This window comes from Conger conger, chromosome 1 (assembly GCF_963514075.1).
Source record: "Conger conger chromosome 1, fConCon1.1, whole genome shotgun sequence".
NCBI classification, from domain to species: domain Eukaryota; kingdom Metazoa; phylum Chordata; class Actinopteri; order Anguilliformes; family Congridae; genus Conger; species Conger conger.
In genome coordinates, this window is record NC_083760.1 from 86,920,736 (window position 1) to 86,939,644 (window position 18,909).

Below are 18,909 nucleotides of genomic sequence, written 5' to 3' on the forward strand. Positions count from 1 at the left end.
AAGTAAATAATTTATTTAGCTGACGCTTTTATCCATTTACATTTACATTTTAGTCATTTGGCAGACGCTTTTAATCCAAAGCGACTTAGAAGTGCATAGGTTCTTCCACAAGTTAATGCATCACATCCATAACAATAAAATACACATGAAGTGCTATTCTAAACAAAAAATACAGTCATCATACGTGCTATTTTTTTAAAACTTTTTTTGGGGGGTTAGACTCGATGGACTTACAACTGTAAGTCATCCACAGTGACTTACAGTTGATTAGACTGAGCAGGGGACAATCCCCCATGGATCAATGTGGGGCTAAGGGTCGAATAGTTGTGCAGATATTATCGGGGCTACACCGGGGCTTGAACCAGCAACCTTCCAGGTCCCAGTCATGTACCTTAACCACTAGGCTACAGGCTGCCCCAAAACCAACCAAACAGCGGTTACTACAGTTGCCTCACAAGAAGGAGGTACCGAGTTGAAGTCCAGACCAGCCAGATCCTCTCTGTATGGGCTTTGCATTTTATTCCCGTGTTCATGTAGATTTCTATCAGGTACTCTGGTTTCCTCCCACAGTCCCAAGACATGCTCCTAGGCACACTTGCAAAAGGGATGTCAACATTTCTGTACACATTTCTGTACTATGTGGCTGAGGTCAAGTGAACTCAGCCATAATGCTGGAACCAGTCATAATTAAGAAAACTAATATTGTACAGTACATTTTCAAATTAATCTTAATTCTGAGCCTCTAAAAATGTTGAGAAATTGAGGTAAAAGAAACAATTGAAAGAAACAATACTTGAAAGTAGTATGGTAGAAAAGCATTCTAACACAGTTATTGTGCTGATGATCGTTGGAACGATCTGCAATGACGTCTACAGAAATACAATGCATTTCGTTTCGCTCTCTGGTATGCAAATAAGATGCGAACTTCCCTGTTGGTAGACAGGTTAGCTCGTTACACGTCTTACTTGGCAGTCCTACATGAAGAAGTTTTCAAAAGACCACGGCCAGCCTCCGTGCTCAAATGAAAAACATGTGGTCCTTTATACTACTGTTGATCATTCACCTTCCCCGCATCTCTTCTGCGTACCCCTGTTCGGTTCTGGGCGGTCCTCGTGGAGTTTGCAGGACTGGCAACGTCATTGTTGGTGGGCTGTTTTCACTGCATCATCGAGTTACAGAGATCAATGGCACTACTGACGTGTGTGAGGGGTAAGTCATTGGAAAAGTTGCGTGCATTTCCAAACACTGTCACCTGTGGCAATAATATAATATGTGCTTATTTTTTGCCTGTTCAGCTTCGACATACAGTCGTTCCTCCAAACCCGAGTGATGATATACTCAATAGGAGTGATCAACCAGTCTCCGTTGCTGCCCAACCTGACGCTGGGGTATGAAATGTATGACACGTGCGGAGATGTTACCATGGCACTAAAAGCGGCGTTAAGCCTGATGGCGGACAGAATCAATCCCGGTGAGGTGTGCTTGTCACTGGGGAACGAGCAGAACGCATCTGAAAGCAGTGTGAAGGTTGTGGTAGGGGAACGACATTCTGAAATCTCTATAGCCGTTGCTCGTCTCCTTGCTCTTCCACTAATCCCACAGGTAAGGTTGTGCAGTTGTACAGTTGCCAGTATTTTACCTGAAAATGTACATTTGCTTTGTGGTGTGCGACAAGGTACATCAAATGTATATATAATCGTCAACAAATTGATATATCAAAAGATCGCATATCGTGAATCATCCATTAAATTGACATGTGTTTTCAGATCAGTTTTGCTTCCACAAGCGAACTTCTCAGCAGGAAGGCCAAGTTTCCTTCCTTTCTGCGCACAGTCCCAAGTGATGCTCATCAAACCAAAGCGATGGCCAAGCTGATTGAGACACTTAACTGGGAGATTGTTGGAGTCATCGGCAGTGAGGATGAATATGGAAAATATGGCGTTGAAAGGTTAATCGATCATATGAGCTCCAACGTGTGTCTAGACTTTAAGGAAATCCTACCATCGGTCGTTTCTCGCAAAGAGCATCAGAATCTGCTGAACCGCCTCATGCAGACAGTCAAAGAGTCGACAGCTGAGGTGATCGTGATTTTCACCAAGACGTCGAATGTGAGAATTGTCCTGGAAGAGGCCATCAGACTTGGCATCAACAAGACCTGGATTGCAGGCGACAGCTGGTCCACAGCGACTGAAATACGTGACCTGAAAGGCATTGAGCAGATTGGGAGAGTCTACGGGTTTATAATGAAGCAAAACACGGTCCCAGGGTTTGAGGAGCATGTGCGTGGCTTCACAGCACAACTTGCAGAGGAGGACAGCTTCTTCAGTGAGTACCTGACTCGAAATCCAGCCTGTACCGGCTCACTGGACCCCGGCAAAGATCCTCAGAACTGTTCCTTCCACAATGCTGACGAGGAGAGCTCTACTGCTCACTGTACGAATATTCAGTGTCTTGTGCAGCACATTGACCGGGATGAATCATACGGAATCTATCTAGCAGTGAAAGTCATAGCGCAAGCTTTGCATAGCCTGCTGAAATGTGACGATATGAAGTGTAACAGGACCGCAACGTTTACTGCCCGGGAGGTAAGACGCTTCATACTTTGTCTATAAATATCCGTAAATGTTAACTATGGCCACAGCATTCACGCAATTAGGCTACCTTAAACCTCTTTGTGGTTATTAAGCAAAGTATTTTATTTTGCATTACTAGGCCTATGTTCGCATTTCAAGACGTAGCATATCTATGCCATGGAAAACAATGATATGCATATCACTAGCAAGATGGGCTGTTGTATTTATGAATTGTGCATGTTTCCTCGCTCAAGGGTATAACAGCAATGCCCTAACTGGAATGCAGGGCTTAGAATGTCTAATATATTTACAAAAGTACCAAAAAAAGCTTTGAAGCTTTGAGCCACTTTTTTAAAACAACATCTTCACTACCTCTGCTCATTTCAACAGCTTCTAGAAGAAATCAAACAAGTTAATTTCACCGTGGACAACATTACTAACATTTCATTCGATCAGCATGGAGACCCCAGTCTAGGGTATGATATTCTGGCTTGGGACATGGAGGATGGTGGCGTGATCTTGAAGGAGATTGGAGAATATGCACCCTCTGGTGACATTGTGTTGCCTCAGCACCTTATCAGTGAATGCAACAACATCACGGTGAGCCTTCTCGGGGGGGGGGGGGGGGGGAACATCTACAAATCTGTCCATAAGTATTTGGAGAGTGACAAAACATTTGCAGTTTGGCTACGGACCCCTGCATGTACGATTTGAAATCAGCTTGACTGTGTATTAGCTTTAACGTTACACCCACATCAGCTGAACCATGTATGAATTCCATTTCTGTAAAGTAATCCCCCCATTTCAGGGCACCATAGCATTTGGGAAAAATGGCTTTACAGGCATCTCTGATTGGTCAGGTGTGTTCAGTTGCTTCCTTAGGGCAGAGAGCTTTCAGTATCTAGTCTTGATATTAGGCGTTTGATTGATGAGAACCAAAGTTTCTCCACTGAAAGACAAGGAAGCAATTACTAACCTGAGGCATAAGAAAACAACAGCCCAAGACATAGGCCATGAGACAGGTGCATGTGGACCCAAAATGCACGACTCAGACAACAGAGATGTGATAAAGTGTATGCTAATCAAGGAACGGAACAACATAACATGAAACAAACATAAATTGTGACATAAGTTTGTGAACTGTGCCATGAATAAACTATATAACGTGACATGACAAGACTAGAAGATACATCGTAACAAGAACCAAATATGAAATGTAACATGACATGACAATGAAACGTAACAAGAAATAAAACATAAAAACATGGCGAGACTAGACTAACATAATACGTGACATGACAATAAAATAACAAAGATAGTAACCAAACTTGAAAGATGACGTGACAAGCACGAAACGTGACAGGCCAAACCTTAGGCTTAGCAACAGTTTGGAACATCATTAAGACGATAGAGAGCCCTGGTGAGCTCAGTAATCACAAAGACCTCTATGGTTGATGACCGCAGAATTCTCACCATAATGAAGAAAGAAACCTAAATGTATCCCTAGAGATAAAATTGCTGTTCAGGAGGCAGGTGTGGTTGTATCAGTGACCTCTGTCCACTGAAGACTTCACAATCAGAACTACAGAGGCTACACTGCAGGATGGCCGGGTTACCGATGGCCAAGTTCGATGGGAAAAAGGTGCATGTGTCTACAGGACCATTTTCGAGGACCCGACAGGCTCTGTAAGGGAGTTCTTGCACACTTTGACTTGGTTCTGTTTGTGAAGTCGTCAGTGCTCAGACGTGACTGACACATTGGACTGAAAGGTCCCTGGCTGAGAATAGCAAATGCACATCAATAATTATATTTTGGCACAAACAGCACAGTCCAACATGCCTTCCATTTTCTGTTCCTCTTTTTCTTGGTCTTTATTTGTTTCACAACAGGTGACTGTCTACAATTGTTCCAAAGCCTGCCCTTATGGACAGGAGCTGAGCTTTCATAATAACACCTGCTGCAAGATCTGCAACTTCTGTGCGGACAATCAGTATTCCGAGGGCGGGAGTAAGTAAGACAACTCTTCCGCCTGTTGTGTTGGCCTACAATGCAGGAGTCAGTCTAGCAGATTTAACTCTAGCTCTGGTGGGCCAAATGTGCGCTGGTTTAACTTTGAATCAGAGCTGCTCTGATTGCATAGAGCTGTTTTAAATGCAGGGTTAACACAATACACTGTCTCTGTCTGTTTCCTGTGGTTTCTCCGTTTGAACTCACAGATAACACGTGTAGATCATGTAAGGACAACGAGTTTGTGTCTCCTGATCATGACTGCTGCGTGCCGAAAACCATGACGTTCCTGAAATTGACGGATGGATTCGCCATCGTCCTGGCGGTGTTTGGCTTGGCGGGGCTGATTTTCACCCTGCTGGTGGCCGTCCTGTTCATCAAGTATCGGGACTCGCCCATCATCAAGGGTACCGGGGGCAACCTGTGCTTCCTCATCCTCATCTCCCTCGCCACAAGCTTCAGTAGCGTGTGCACATTCTTTGGAAGGCTCTCGGACCGCACCTGTAAGGTAGGTCATCCTCAAAATCCCTCCCAAACTGGAGGCAATTTCAACATTATTATTTCTAAATAATACAGGTTTATTTTCCTTATGGAAACTGTAGGACAAATGCGTCAGTGCATGTTACACCACAGGCATGCTGAGAAAAGCAATAAAATATGCAAGACAAGATAAAACACAAAACAGAAACAGTAGTTTGCTACTTTACACAGTATAAGTAGTTTCTTCAGTCACAACAAATTCAGCATGCTTCTCCAATCCTCTGCTTCTGAATTCAGCATATTATGTCTTTGTCTCCCTCCTCTTGCTCATCAATTCTACAGAAAACAGCACAGCTTGTATTGTTTGTGTGAGAAGACACAAATCAGTTATATTTCCCACAGTTGTTATGTCTCCTATTCAGTTTACTCAATGTCTCTGGTTCAGTGAGAAAAATCTCCAGGAATTATAACCCTATCATTTCTATAAATGTGATGTTCACAGTTACTCATTCCCTCCCTAAATTATTTTATTGCAATTAATGAATTTTGTGTGATTATGTGTGCAAAAAACTTGATCGTGTGACGTCCCCAGGTCTGGCAGGTGGACCCAATGCAGACACGGACCAGTATATAGAATAAACTCCCCACGGGAGATTTTAATAACAGCCAAAACACAAAGCAAGTATGAAAATCAAGTCCATGCAAGGGTCAAACAGTGGAGTAAGCAATCCGCGAAGGCTTGGCACAGTAGGGCAGGGCTGAGTCGTAGTCGAGAGCCAGGCGTGGGTCGAAAGCCGGGAGAAACAATCAGCGGAGCGGAGTGCAGAAGGGTGATCCAGGAGAGGCGTCTGAAACAGGCTGAAGCTTGTTGTAGTAGAAGACAGTCATTGTATAGAGTAGGGGGCTTCCCAGAGTCCTGGCTAAATTTCCAACCTGGCTCCTTCAACCTGCCACCTAATCATTCCCTGATTGAATTGCCTAAAAATGTTTTCTCTCCCTCTCCACCTTGGCGTAAAATGGCGGCTATGCATTGATGTGTGTGCTGTGCATTAGTGGTAGTTGAGGGGAGTTTCCCCCTCGTCACTGTGCTTTGAGTGTGTGAAAAGCACTATATAAATACAATAATTTATCCATCTTTTTATCTATTTGCAGGCGGGCCTGCCGCTCTTCATCCTCAGCTTCTCCCTCTGCGTCTCCTGCATCCTGGCCAACCTCTTCCAGATCTGCGTCGGCTTCGCCTTCGAGGCCAAGGTCCGCGACAGGCTGAAGAGACTCAACAACCCCGTGGCCATAGTGACGGGCTGCATGGCCGTCCAGGTGGCTCTGTGCACCATGTGGCTGACTTTGTTCCCGCCCTTCCGAAAGACGGTCCCCTCCGAGCACCACATCCTCATTCGGTGCGACAACGGCTCCAACGTGATGTTCGCCGTGTCGTTGGGCTACATCTCCTTCCTGGCCGTCGTCTGCTTCCTGTTCGGCTTCAAGGGAAAGCGGCTGCCGGACCTGTACAAGAACGCCAGCTTCATCACCATCAGCATGCTCATCTACCTGGTGGCCTGGATGCTCTTCATCCCCGTCTACATCAAAACGTCCGGGAAGTACGTGCAAGCAGTGCAGGCGTCAGCCATTTTGGTGTCCAACTACAGCATCCTGGGATGCCACTTCTGCCCCAAGTGCTACATCATCCTGTTCAGGAAGGAGCTCAACAACGAGAAGGCCATCCTGGAGTACATCCGGAAGCATTACGAGAAGAAGGGCGTGTCGCCTGTCACCACTGACAAGTGAACCACAAGCAAACCACAAAGTTCTTTTCCTTTATTTCTTTTTATTTATGTTTTTTCTATTAAAGGTCCAATTGGTAATTGTGGACTCCGAACAGTCAAGCGAGGAATTGCAGCAACAAACACCCTCAAACCACAACATGCATGCATGTTTTGGAAAGTTAACAGTGACAGAGCCTACCGTCTTTTTCGTTGTGTTCTAGGAAGAAAATGTTCACCGAACAGGTGAATTGATGGAATGTTCACTTTAGTGTGCTGTACAACACTATGTATATGTTTTGTCTTTTTGAAGTTTTCACATTAGCTAACCAACCATATTATGAGCAAGCAACATATGTGGCTATGGAAGTAACTGGATATATAACGAAGATATGATAGTGTCATACAAATGATGCAACTGCATCTTACAGTTTGAGACAAATAAAGGTTTCGCTAAACACGCATGATTGGACATGCAAAAAGATAAAAGGAATGCGTAGCTGCCCGAATTGCACACCATACAAGCGATCACTGAAACTCTGTATACTATTGCTTATCTCGTTAGAAAACAAGACCAGTTCGCTATCAGTGACAACAAGCAAATTACTAGTTAGAATAAACCCCCACCAATTGGCTGTGGCTGTTAGAACCAATTTTCAACCAATGAGCTTGAATGTTGTACAGCTGTACAATGTTTTGATACAGAGTGACGGCCCGACAAATGTACACTTTTAAACCCAAATTTATGGACTATAAACACAGGCAGAGGGTGAGTCAACATGTCAGTGAGCCTTTTTCAATGAATGGTCGTGTAACAATGTTTTAATACAAAAATCTTACCAATTGTACCTTTTAAGTTTTTTTTCATCTAAAGGTTCTATTATGATATCATTATTCTCTTAAAATGGTTATAACAAATTCCTGGCACCTAATTATATTTGAAATAACATTTTATTAATATTTTCAATTAAAAAAAATTTAATCAAGTTTCTAAATTTGAATGTGTACCCTGTGCAGTTACGACTGTTGGTTGGTGGGGCTTTGTTTCTTATTCCTGCAGTATTGAGAGCTGTCGAGCAGACACATATGTGTTCACACAGAAAACTCCCAATAACATCAAACAGCAAGCAATGGTAGCGTCAAACCACACTCTTTGATTGTCAAATACGGTAGCTATTGTTCTTTGTGAGTTCTCCTTCTACAGGAAGTATTCTATTCCAAACACTCCCAATTTCCTTGTTTGTGCACAAACCACAATCACAAAGGGATTACTCTATTTAATATCATATTGACCCTAGACTTGTCAAACAGAACACAACAAAATGGCTGAAGACCCTGGACTCTGACTGTTCTTATCCTAGTGACACCTTGGGGCAGTCATTTCCAGATCTGTCATAATAGCTGAGACGATGAAATGTCTGCAAATCTCTAACATATTGCTTATGGTGTTTCTGTATTCACACCGTCAAGAAAGTAACATCCTGATCATATTTTCATCACATTGTAATTTCGTCTTCTTATGACTGCAATGCTGTTCGAACATTACCAAAAAAGAAAAATAGTATCTGCACAATTTTTGGATTTTCTTTTTCTGAAACAATAGTACTGGAAAATCCTTTAAAGCAAACAAGCATTGGATAACTGTTTACAATGGATATGCAAAATTAGTTTAGGCTCGTAAACTTTCCGTACTACAGGTGCATCTAAAGAAGTTATTGTGGAAAAGTTCATTTTTTTCCGTAATTCAATTCAAAAAGTGAAACTTTCATATATTCTAGATTCATTACACATGAAGTGAAATATTTCAAGCCTTTTTTTTTGTTTTAATCTTGATGATTAAAGCTTACAGCTCATGAAAAGATCCAGTATCTCAAAGTATTAGAATATTACACATTCCCAATCAAAAAGGGAATTTTAATGCAGAAATGTCAACCTTCTGAAAAGTATGTTGATTTGTGCACTCAATACTTGGTCGGTGTTACGCCGGGGAGGACAGAGGACACAGGGGTGTGGAAAATGGCAGGTTTACTAGCAGGTGAAGGGGCAGGCAGAGCGTAGTCACAAACAGGCCAAAAAATCTAAAAACCAGGGGGTCACTCCACGGGGCAAAAGTACAGAGGTTGATCCAATAGAAGAGTCCAAAAAGCAGGCAGGCAGGAAATCCAAAAAGAAACAGGGCAAGGGCAAACAAATAAGGCTTGGGCAAACAAACAAGGCTCAGGAAAACAAAGGGCTAGAACAGGGGGAAGGAATAAAGGGCTTGGGACTCAAAAACAGGGCAAGACAAACTAGCCAGGTGCAACTGAAAAGGACAGGTATAAATACATAGGGGAATGAGACAAATTAGGCGGGGCATGGGAGTGAGGGCGGTCTAACTACTGAACATCAGGTGAGACACATGAAAGGGTAATAGCACAATAACGAAGGGGAAATGAAAACGCAGACTGGATTCACAAAGACACATGTAATACAAATGGCTCCGGACTAGGGAGTAGCCAATTGCAGAGAATCAGGAGATGCAGAGATACGGAGAGACAGGTGCGAATACTTCACTGAAACTAAGCAAGTAATCAGAGATAGAATAGGGAGGCGGAGTTACAGACCAGAATTGAAACTGGAGATGCGTTAGTAAGTTAGTTAAGTGATTTAAATTACAAATACCCAAAATTAGTGTGTTAGTATAATTAGTACTGTACAAATTCTATGTTAGTTGGGATTAGTATATTAGTGCTATGTACAAACATGAAATGGAGAGAAAGCAGGAAGTAAGGAACACCAGAATAGTGGGCACGCAGACAGGGGAGTGACTGGGCTCATAAACATTCAGACTCAGACATCACAGGGGAAGACGAGTGCAAAGACTAATGAATATAAACAGAACACCAGACATGATTATGAAAACCAGTCAGGAGTTGGGGTGTAACCAGTCAGAATTGAGAAAAAAAAAAAAACAATATCACAGTGGAAATGTTCAAAATTAACCTTCATTCATGGCCTCTAAAATGTATCATACTACATAACATACTGTTGTGTTCATTTCAAGCAATGGTACCATTAATAAGAAGGCAAAGGAAATAAGTTAGTTTGGTAATAAAAGTATTCTCAGTTCTTGTGCTGCTGATTCTTGAACTACTCAGCAAAGCTTTCTATGAAAATGCAAAGCATTCCGTGACACTCTTAGGCATGCAAATAAGTGAACTATTTGAACTTCCTTGTTGGTAAAGACAGGTTAGCTTGAGATATTTGACTCAGTTATAAACGGTACATGAAGTTGAGCTCTGTGCTCAAATAAGAAATATGCGGTCCTTTATACTACTGTTGATCATTCACCTTCCCCGCATCTCTGCATACCCCTGTTCGGTTACTGGTGGTCCTTGTGGAGTTTCCAGGACTGGCGACATCATTATTGGTGGGCTTTTTCCGCTGCACGAACGACCTACGTCAGTGATCAATGGCACTTCTGGGGACTGTGCGGGGTAAGTCACAGGAAGATATTGAGCAAATGTTGTGTGCGTTTTCAAACACTGTCAGCTGTAGCCATAAGTAACACTCATTTTTGTCTCTTTAGCTTTAACATACAGTCGTTCCTCCGAACCCGAGTGATGATATACTCAATTGGAGTGATCAACCAGTCTCCGATGCTGCCCAACCTGACGCTGGGGTATGAAATGTATGACACGTGCGGAGATGTTACCATGGCGATAAAAGCTGCGTTAAGGCTGATGGAGGACAGAATCAATCCCGAGTGCTTGTCTCTACAGAATAAGCAAAATGCGTCCTCAACAGGCGCAAAGGTGGTGGTCGGGGAACGATATTCTGAAATCTCTACCGTCGTTGCGCGCTTCCTTGCTCTTCCGCTAATCCCACAGGTAATGATAGCTTAAGTGAGCTCTTTATTCATTCTTTTATCTCACAGTTTTTAGTTTTTTATGCTGTCTGTGTTAATGGCTGGCATCAACACATTTTCTAAATACATTTTCCTATAATTTAGTTAGAGAACACATTTTGGGGATATTTTTGGCTCATTGATATCATTGGATTTGCACTTCTGGACTGCCCTCTTCAGTTCAGATGACAGGTATTTTGTGAGATTTAAGTCTAGAGACTGGCTATTGCAGAACATGGATATTGTTTTCACTTAACCAGCTCTGTGTGAATTACTTCTGGAGTCATTGTCCTTCTGTAAAATCCACTATACGACCTAGTCTCAGTTTCCAAGCTGAGACAATCAGATTTTCTGCCAAGATGTCCTGGTATATTGTTGAATTCATCTTGATATTAAATATTGCCCCTGGACCCACCTCCATATTTGGCAAATTGCAGATGCTTGGTTTTGTTCTCAGTAAAGTGCTCAATAAGGGCTTTCTTCATGCTTCCCTTGCAAAGAGTTTGCTCGTATGGAGGTGGTGTTTTATGGAGCCTTTCCAAGACCTGGTCACCCCACGATGCAACCAATCTCTGCCATTCTTAAATTGTGGTCCTTGGGTTCTTTGTGGCCTCCCTCGTCTTCTTCTTCGGCTGTACTTGCCTCCCCTTCAGGGCAAGTCTGCAACCATTCCATGTTTACATTATTTTATTATTGCCTTTGAAGTACTAAGTGGTATGTTTAACCCTTGTGTAGCAATATATATCATGGTAAAAAAATGTAAAGCATATGTTAACAGGCCGTATCCCTAAGGTAAAAAAAACAAAAAACAATTGCACCGTTTACATTTTCATACCTTTGTTATTTTACAGATCTTTTCTGTAAAATTAAGATTTTCTTTTTGTACAATGTAAGGTAAAGTTCTGACAAATCAGTTTCCAGTATTTTACCGTAAAATTTACTTTTGAATTACATTTTTTATGTCTGGGCCAAGTTGAATCATCAACAAATTTGAAATATCAAAAGATCCCAGATAACAAACTATCTGTTGCACTTTCATGTGCTTTCAGATCAGTTATGGTTCCACAAGCGAAGTTCTCAGCAGGAAGACCAAGTTTCCTTCCTTTCTGCGCACAGTCCCAAGTGATGCTCATCAAACCAAAGCGATGGCCAAGCTGATTGAGACACTTAACTGGGAGATTGTGGGAGTCATCGGCAGTGAGGATGAATATGGAAGATATGGCGTTGAAAGCTTAATCGATCATATGAGCTCCAACGTGTGTCTAGACTTTAAGGAACTCCTACCATCGGTCGTTTCTCGCAAAGAGCATCAGAATCTGCTGAACCGCCTCATGCAGACAGTGAAAGAGTCCACAGCTGATGTGATCGTGATTTTCACCAAGACGTCGAATGTGAGAATTGTCCTGGAAGAGGCCATCAGACTTGGCATCAACAAGACCTGGATTGGAGGCGACAGCTGGTCCACCTCCATTACAATACGGGGCCTGAAAGGCATTGAGCAGATTGGGAGAGTCTACGGGTTTATAATGAAGCAAAACACGGTCCCAGGGTTTGAGGAGCATGTGCGTGGCTTCACAGCACAACTTGCAGAGGAGGACAGCTTCTTCAGTGAGTACCTGACTCGAAATCCAGCCTGTACCGGCTCACTGGACCCCGGCAAAGATCCTCAGAACGGTTCCTTCCACAATGCTGACGAGGAGAGCTCTATGGCTCACTGTACGAATATTCTAGTGCAGCACATTGACCGGGATGAATCATACGGAATCTATCTAGCAGTGAAAGTCATAGCGCAAGCTTTGCATAGCCTGCTGAAATGTGACGATATGAAGTGTAACAGGACCGCAACGTTTACTGCCTGGGAGGTAAGATGCTTGATACTTTTCCCTTTAATATTAACTATGGCTTAACAACGGTTAAACCTCTTTGTGGTTATTAAGCAAAGTATTTTATTTTGCATTACTAGGCCTATGTTCACATTTCGAGACATAGCATATCTATACCATGGAAAACAATTATGCGCATATCACTAGCTTTGCACTTTGTTGTACGTCGCTCTGGATAAGAGCGTCTGCTAAATGCCACGTAATGTAATGTAATGTAGCAAGATGGGTTGTATCCTCGCTCAAGGGTATAACAGCAGTGCCCCAACTGGAATGCAGGGCTTAGAATATCTAATATATTTACAAAAGTACCAAAAAAAAAACTTTGATTTTATGTTAACAAGGTGCCACTTTTCTTAAAACAACACCTTTACTGCCTCTGCTCATTTCAACAGCTTCTAGAAGAAATCAAACAAGTTAATTTCACCGTGGACAACATTACTAACATTTCATTCGATCAGCATGGAGACCCCAGTTTAGGGTACGATATTCTGGCTTGGGACATGGAGGATGGTAAGGTTATCGTCAAGACGATTGGAGAATATGCACCCTCTGGTGACATTGTGTTGCCTCAGCACCTTATCAGTGAATGCAACAACATCACGGTGAGTACTTTTTATGAGTGGGCAAGCTCTTTTTGGGGGTCACCAAGGTGGGCACCAAAGTTTCCATGGCTTCTTTTTTGAAGGAGTTGGGGTGTAATTCTCCTTTTCTGGTTTAATTCCTGTTGGTTTCACAGGACTGATTCTTATAATATGCTCATACCGTCCTGAACACTTTGATTCCACAACCAGCAGATTGTCAGTGCAAATGAGAATTGAAATGACTGGCTTTGCAGGTATCTCTGATTGGTCAGGTGTGTTCACTTGCTTCCGTAGGGCTTTCAGTATCTAGTCTTGATATTAGGCTTTTGATTGCCTTTGGGCTGTTGTGTTTGACAGCATGAGGACCAGAGTTGTACCACTGAAAAACAAGGAGGCCATTACTAAGTTGAGAAATAAGAAAACAACAGTCCAAGACATAGGCCAAACTTTGGGCAAAATCAACTGCTTGGAACAGTACCTGGCTGTGAAAAGCAAATGGCACAAACAGCACAGTCCAACATGCCTTCCATTTTCTGTTCCTCTTTTTCTTGGTCTTTATTTGTTTCACAACAGGTGACCGTCTACAATTGTTCCAAAGCCTGCCCTTATGGACAGGAGCTGAGCTTTCATAATAACACCTGCTGCAAGATCTGCAACTTCTGTGCGGACAATCAGTATTCCGAGGGCGGGAGTAAGTAAGACAACTCTTCCGCCTGTTGTGTTGACCTACAATGCAGGAGTCAGTCTAGCAGATTTAACTCTAGCTCTGGTGGGCCAAATGTGCGCTGGTTTAACTTTGAATCAGAGCTGCTCTGATTGCATAGAGCTGTTTTAAATGCAGGGTTAACACAATGCACTGTCTCTGTCTGTTTCCTGTGGTTTCTCCGTTTGAACTCACAGATAAGACATGTAGATCATGTAAGGACAACGAGTTTGTGTCTTCTGATCATGACTGCTGCGTGCCGAAAACCATGACGTTCCTGAAATTGACGGATGGATTCCCCATCGTCCTGGTGGTGTTTGGCTTGGCGGGGCTGATTTTCACCCTGCTGGTGGCCGCCCTGTTCATCAAGTATCGGGACTCGCCCATCATCAAGGGTACCGGGGGCAACCTGTGCTTCCTCATCCTCATCTCCCTCGCCACAAGCTTCAGTAGCGTGTGCACATTCTTTGGAAGGCTCTCGGACCGCACCTGTAAGGTAGTTCATCCTCAAAACGCTTCTCCAATCCTCTGCTTCTGAATTCAGCATATTATGTCTTTGTCTCCCTCCTCTTGCTCATCAATTCTACGGAAAACAGCACAGCTTGTATTGTTTGTGTGAGAAGACACTTCTCTCAAATCGGTTATATTTCCCACAGTTGTTATGTCTCCTATTCAGTCTACTCAATGTCTCTGTTTCAGTGAGAATCTGAAAATATCGTTATCTCCAGGAATTATAACCCTACCATTTCTATAAATGTGATGTTCACAGTTACTCAATCCCTCCCTAAACTATTTTATTGCAATGAATGAATTTTGTGCAATTATATGTGCAAAACTTGTTTTGATTGTGCTTGATCGTGTGACGTCCCCAGGTCTGGCAGGTGGACCCAATGCAGACACGGACCAGTATATAGAATAAACTCCCCACGGGAGATTTTAATAACAGCCAAAACACAAAGCATGTACGAAAATCAAGTCCATGCAAGGGTCAAACAGTGGAGTAAGCAATCCGCGAAGGCTTGGCACAGTAGGGCAGGGCTGAGTCGTAGTCGAGAGCCGGGCGTGGGTCGAAAGCCGGGAGAAACAATCAGCGGAGCGGAGTGCAGAAGGGTGATCCAGGAGAGGCGTCTGAAACAGGCTGAGGGTCGTTGTAGTAGAAGACAGTCATTGTATAGAGTAGGGGGCTTCTATAGCACTATATAAATACAATAATTCATCCATCTTTTTATCTATTTGCAGGCGGGCCTGCCACTCTTCATCCTCAGCTTCTCCCTCTGCATCTCCTGCATCCTGGCCAACCTCTTCCAGATCTGCGTCGGCTTCGCCTTCGAGGCCAAGGTCCGCGACAGGCTGAAGAGACTCAACAACCCCGTGGCCATAGTGACGGGCTGCATGGCCGTCCAGGTGGCTCTGTGCACCGCGTGGCTGACTTTGTTCCCGCCCCACCAAACGACGGTCCACTCCGAGCACCACATCCTCATTCAGTGCCACAACGGCTCCAACGTGATGTTCGCCGTGTCGTTTGGCTACATCGCCTTCCTGGCCGTCGTCTGCTTCCTGTTCGGCTTCAAGGGAAGGCGGCTGCCGGACCTGTACAAGAACGCCAGCTTCATCACCATCAGCATGCTCATCGACCTGGTGGTCTGGATGCTCTTCATCCCCGTTTACATCTATACGTCCGGGAAGTATGTGCAAGCAGTGCAGGCGTCAGCCATTTTGGTGTCCAACTACAGCATCCTGGGCTGCCACTTCTGCCCCAAGTGCTACATCATCCTGTTCAGGAAGGAGCTCAACAACGAGAAGGCCATCCTGGAGTACATCCGGAAGCATTACGAGAAGAAGGGCGTGTCGCCTGTCACCACTGACAAGTGAACCACAAGCAAACCCTTTATTTTCCTTTTTTTTCTTACTTAGAAACCCTGTGCACAGTTCGATGGTTATATTATAGACATATAACATAATGCGTACGTTATTCAATTAAGTTTTTATTTGAATGTGTTATTATTGTTCTCTCCTAATACAAATTATCTTAAGATACTAACAAATACTATATAAAAGCCTGTTGTGTTCACTTGATTTTTATTTATTTTACCTTGAACGCAACAAAGTTCTTATGCTGCCATCTACAGGAGGACTTGTCATTGGTCACTTTCATGCCATTTTACATTTGAACCAATCAGGAGTGGAACTGTCCAGTGGGCTGCCAATCATAAGTTAAATTTAAATTAACATCTATACAGGGAAACACTGTCAGATCTCCAATACATATCTGTATTTGAATCTACATGTTTTACAATTCATTCTTCACTAATTTTCTCATTCATTAATGTGAAACATGTTGGCTATGTGTAGTTCAGCAGATATACACTCAGTGAACGCTTTATTAGGTAGGCCTGTATACCAGCTTTTTAATGCAAATCCTGAATCAGCCAATCATGTGGCAGCAACTAAAAGCGTAAAAGCATGCAGACGTGGTCAAGAGGTTCAGCTCTTTTCAAGACCAAATGTCAGAATGGGGAAGAAATTTGATCATTGACCGTGAAATGATTGTTGGTGCTTGACAGGGTGGTTTGAGTATCCCAGAAACTCCTGATCTCCTAGGATTTTTTTCACCCACAATAGAATTTGCAGGGAGTGGTGCGAAAAACAAAAAATGAATGAGATTAGAGGAGAAAGGCCACACTGGTCAAAGCTGACAGGGAGGTGACAGTAATGCAAATAGCCACACATTACAACAGTGGTACGCAGAAGAGCATCTCTGAACACACAACGCGTCAAACCTCTAAGTGGATAGGCTACAGCAGCAGAAGACTTAATGAGTCTAAAAAATAAGCCTAATAAATACCTGGTAAAGTACTCACTGAGTGTATAACAGCTGAATCCACTCATGTTTGTATACATATTTCATTTTCAGTGCTTGGTACTTATCTTACTTGCATAATTTGGTCTTTCTTTGTGTTTGTTATTTTATTTTGCTTTGAAATCGTGTTTTTATGTCCTCCTGTGTCTATTTACATATGTATATTTATGATATGATGGGTTGGATGAATTAATAAAAAGAAATGGCAAAAAAAAAAGGGATAGCACTTGATCTTTAAATGAAGCACCACACAATCTGTTCACAGTATCCCAGAATAAAATATTAGCATTTAATATTTCAATCCATTGATGCAGCAAAACCCATTTTATGTTCCAAAAAAGTTTAACTGTTAAGCTTAAAGGGTTTTTTTTTTAAATTGTTTTAATTGCATTTAATAATATCTTTCTTCTATTACATAGGTTAAATCTCTAAATGTATGTTAATGAAAGTAGATGGTTTTTGTAAGGTTTGTGAAACGAGTTGACCTATCCAATAAAAATTCACATCATATAATTAAAGGCCATTTTTCATACATACACTGCTGGATGCAATCCAGAGCTTTAATTCTCTCCATTATGCAGTCAGCAGCCTCGTGGTTTTCATGCTAGAATAATAAGAATAATAGAATAATTTCTACTCGCCTTCATTACCATGTGCACAAATTCCACTCAAACGCAGGCATAGTCAATTAAATGGAAAATGGTAAATGGTTGGCATTTATATAGCGCCTTTATCCAAAGCGCAGTACAATTGATGCTTCTCGTTCACCCATTCACACACACAGTCACACATCAACGGCGATTGGCTCCCATGCAAGGCACCAACCAGCTCGTCAGGAGCATTTGAGTGCTAAGTGTCTTGCTCAGGGGCACTTCGACACACCCAGGGCGGAATCAAACCGGCAACCCCCTGACTGCCAGACGACTGCTCTTTCCACCTCACCACATGTCGCCCCAATTAATTCCGCTAATTCTGGATTTCCTCTCTTAAAACTCAATGAGATATTCGCTTGACTGTGGATGTCTTCTTATTTTAACATTTTTGTAGATATTGTTTTGTGTTTTGCATCGCGATAGGTTCTCCTGTTTCTCTTTGCTGCAAATTGCATTGTATTGTGCTGTGCCGCCAGTAGATGGCAGTGTCAAACCATCCGGGATGTAGCTCGGTCGCTATTGGATTTGCCTGCCAACCCGTTTTCGGAGTATGCGCATTCCTCGCTACACCAGAGTGCCCAAGAGTGCCCTTTCTTTTCTGCACACACACACGCACACACACACACAAGACAATACATCCTCATTCTTAACTGTCCCTTTGGTTTCCTAGCAACAATTACAGACCTTCTCTCTCATATTGTTCTGAATAATACCTCAAAAGATTTTTTCGTGGAAGAAAAGCAAACAGAAATACTAATTGAAAGTTATTTCAGTTAAATTTCTCGTTGAATTATCAGCAGCCAGGCACTAACACTGTTTCACAAAAGCATACAAAAATCTATTAGAGTGCACTGAGTAAGTATTTGGACAGTGACACAATTTTGCTGGTTTTATACTCCAGCAAACTGGATTTAAAATGAAAAAAAATAATAATAATAATGTGAGTTTAAACTACAGACTCTCAGCTTTAAGTATATACTGTATTTACATCCATATATACAATTATTGGTGTATGAGTTACGGCCCTTTACATACATAGACACCCAATTTTAGAGGATCAAATGTAATTGGACAAATGAATGAATCGTTTGTATTCAATAACTGCCCGAATTCTGCTACGACATCACCGGATAATTAACTTCATTGCCCATTCAAAAACATTCTACTTTTTGAAAAACTCCTTGGTTGCTCACAGTAGGGCCTGCACTGAATTATATAATTCCAGTGGCAATGAGTGGCAGGGGCTTTGAAAAATATGACGTGGTAATTGTGCAGGGATGGTTTGACCTGCGGTGGTGGGTTCCAATGTGAGGTCCTTTCATGGGGACCGAATTCCCTGGTGGCGTTCCTGTTAGCAACATTAGACAAGCACCCTCCTTCAGTCCGGAGCAATTCAAGCGCAAACAAACAAAATTTGAATCTTGGGCCCGTGTGGGCATATGGGCTACTCTAGCTACACAAAATCGGGACTATTTGAGCCCTGCTGTACGGTATTGTGTTAGCAGTGACGATAGATGGGCAC

At 42.6% G+C, this 18,909-nt stretch overlaps 2 protein-coding genes across 2 annotated transcripts; both read left to right on the forward strand.

Annotated features, from left to right (window-relative positions):
* Positions 1 to 992: 992 nt before the first annotated feature.
* On the forward strand, positions 993 to 7,427 carry LOC133142109 (G-protein coupled receptor family C group 6 member A-like). The gene is made up of 7 exons (XM_061263098.1): positions 993 to 1,209; positions 1,296 to 1,602; positions 1,767 to 2,585; positions 2,964 to 3,173; positions 4,464 to 4,581; positions 4,791 to 5,089; positions 6,214 to 7,427. The coding sequence occupies exons 1-7, from the start codon at positions 1,022 to 1,024 to the stop codon at positions 6,844 to 6,846; spliced, it is 2,574 nt and encodes an 857-aa protein (XP_061119082.1). The 5' UTR covers positions 993 to 1,021; the 3' UTR covers positions 6,847 to 7,427.
* Positions 7,428 to 10,076: 2,649 nt separating this feature from the next.
* LOC133138869 (G-protein coupled receptor family C group 6 member A-like) lies at positions 10,077 to 17,089 on the forward strand. The gene is made up of 7 exons (XM_061257987.1): positions 10,077 to 10,297; positions 10,390 to 10,690; positions 11,757 to 12,569; positions 12,983 to 13,192; positions 13,745 to 13,862; positions 14,072 to 14,370; positions 15,114 to 17,089. Exons 1-7 carry the CDS (start codon positions 10,119 to 10,121, stop codon positions 15,744 to 15,746), a joined length of 2,553 nt encoding a protein of 850 aa, XP_061113971.1. The 5' UTR covers positions 10,077 to 10,118; the 3' UTR covers positions 15,747 to 17,089.
* The last annotated feature ends 1,820 nt before the right edge of the window (positions 17,090 to 18,909 follow it).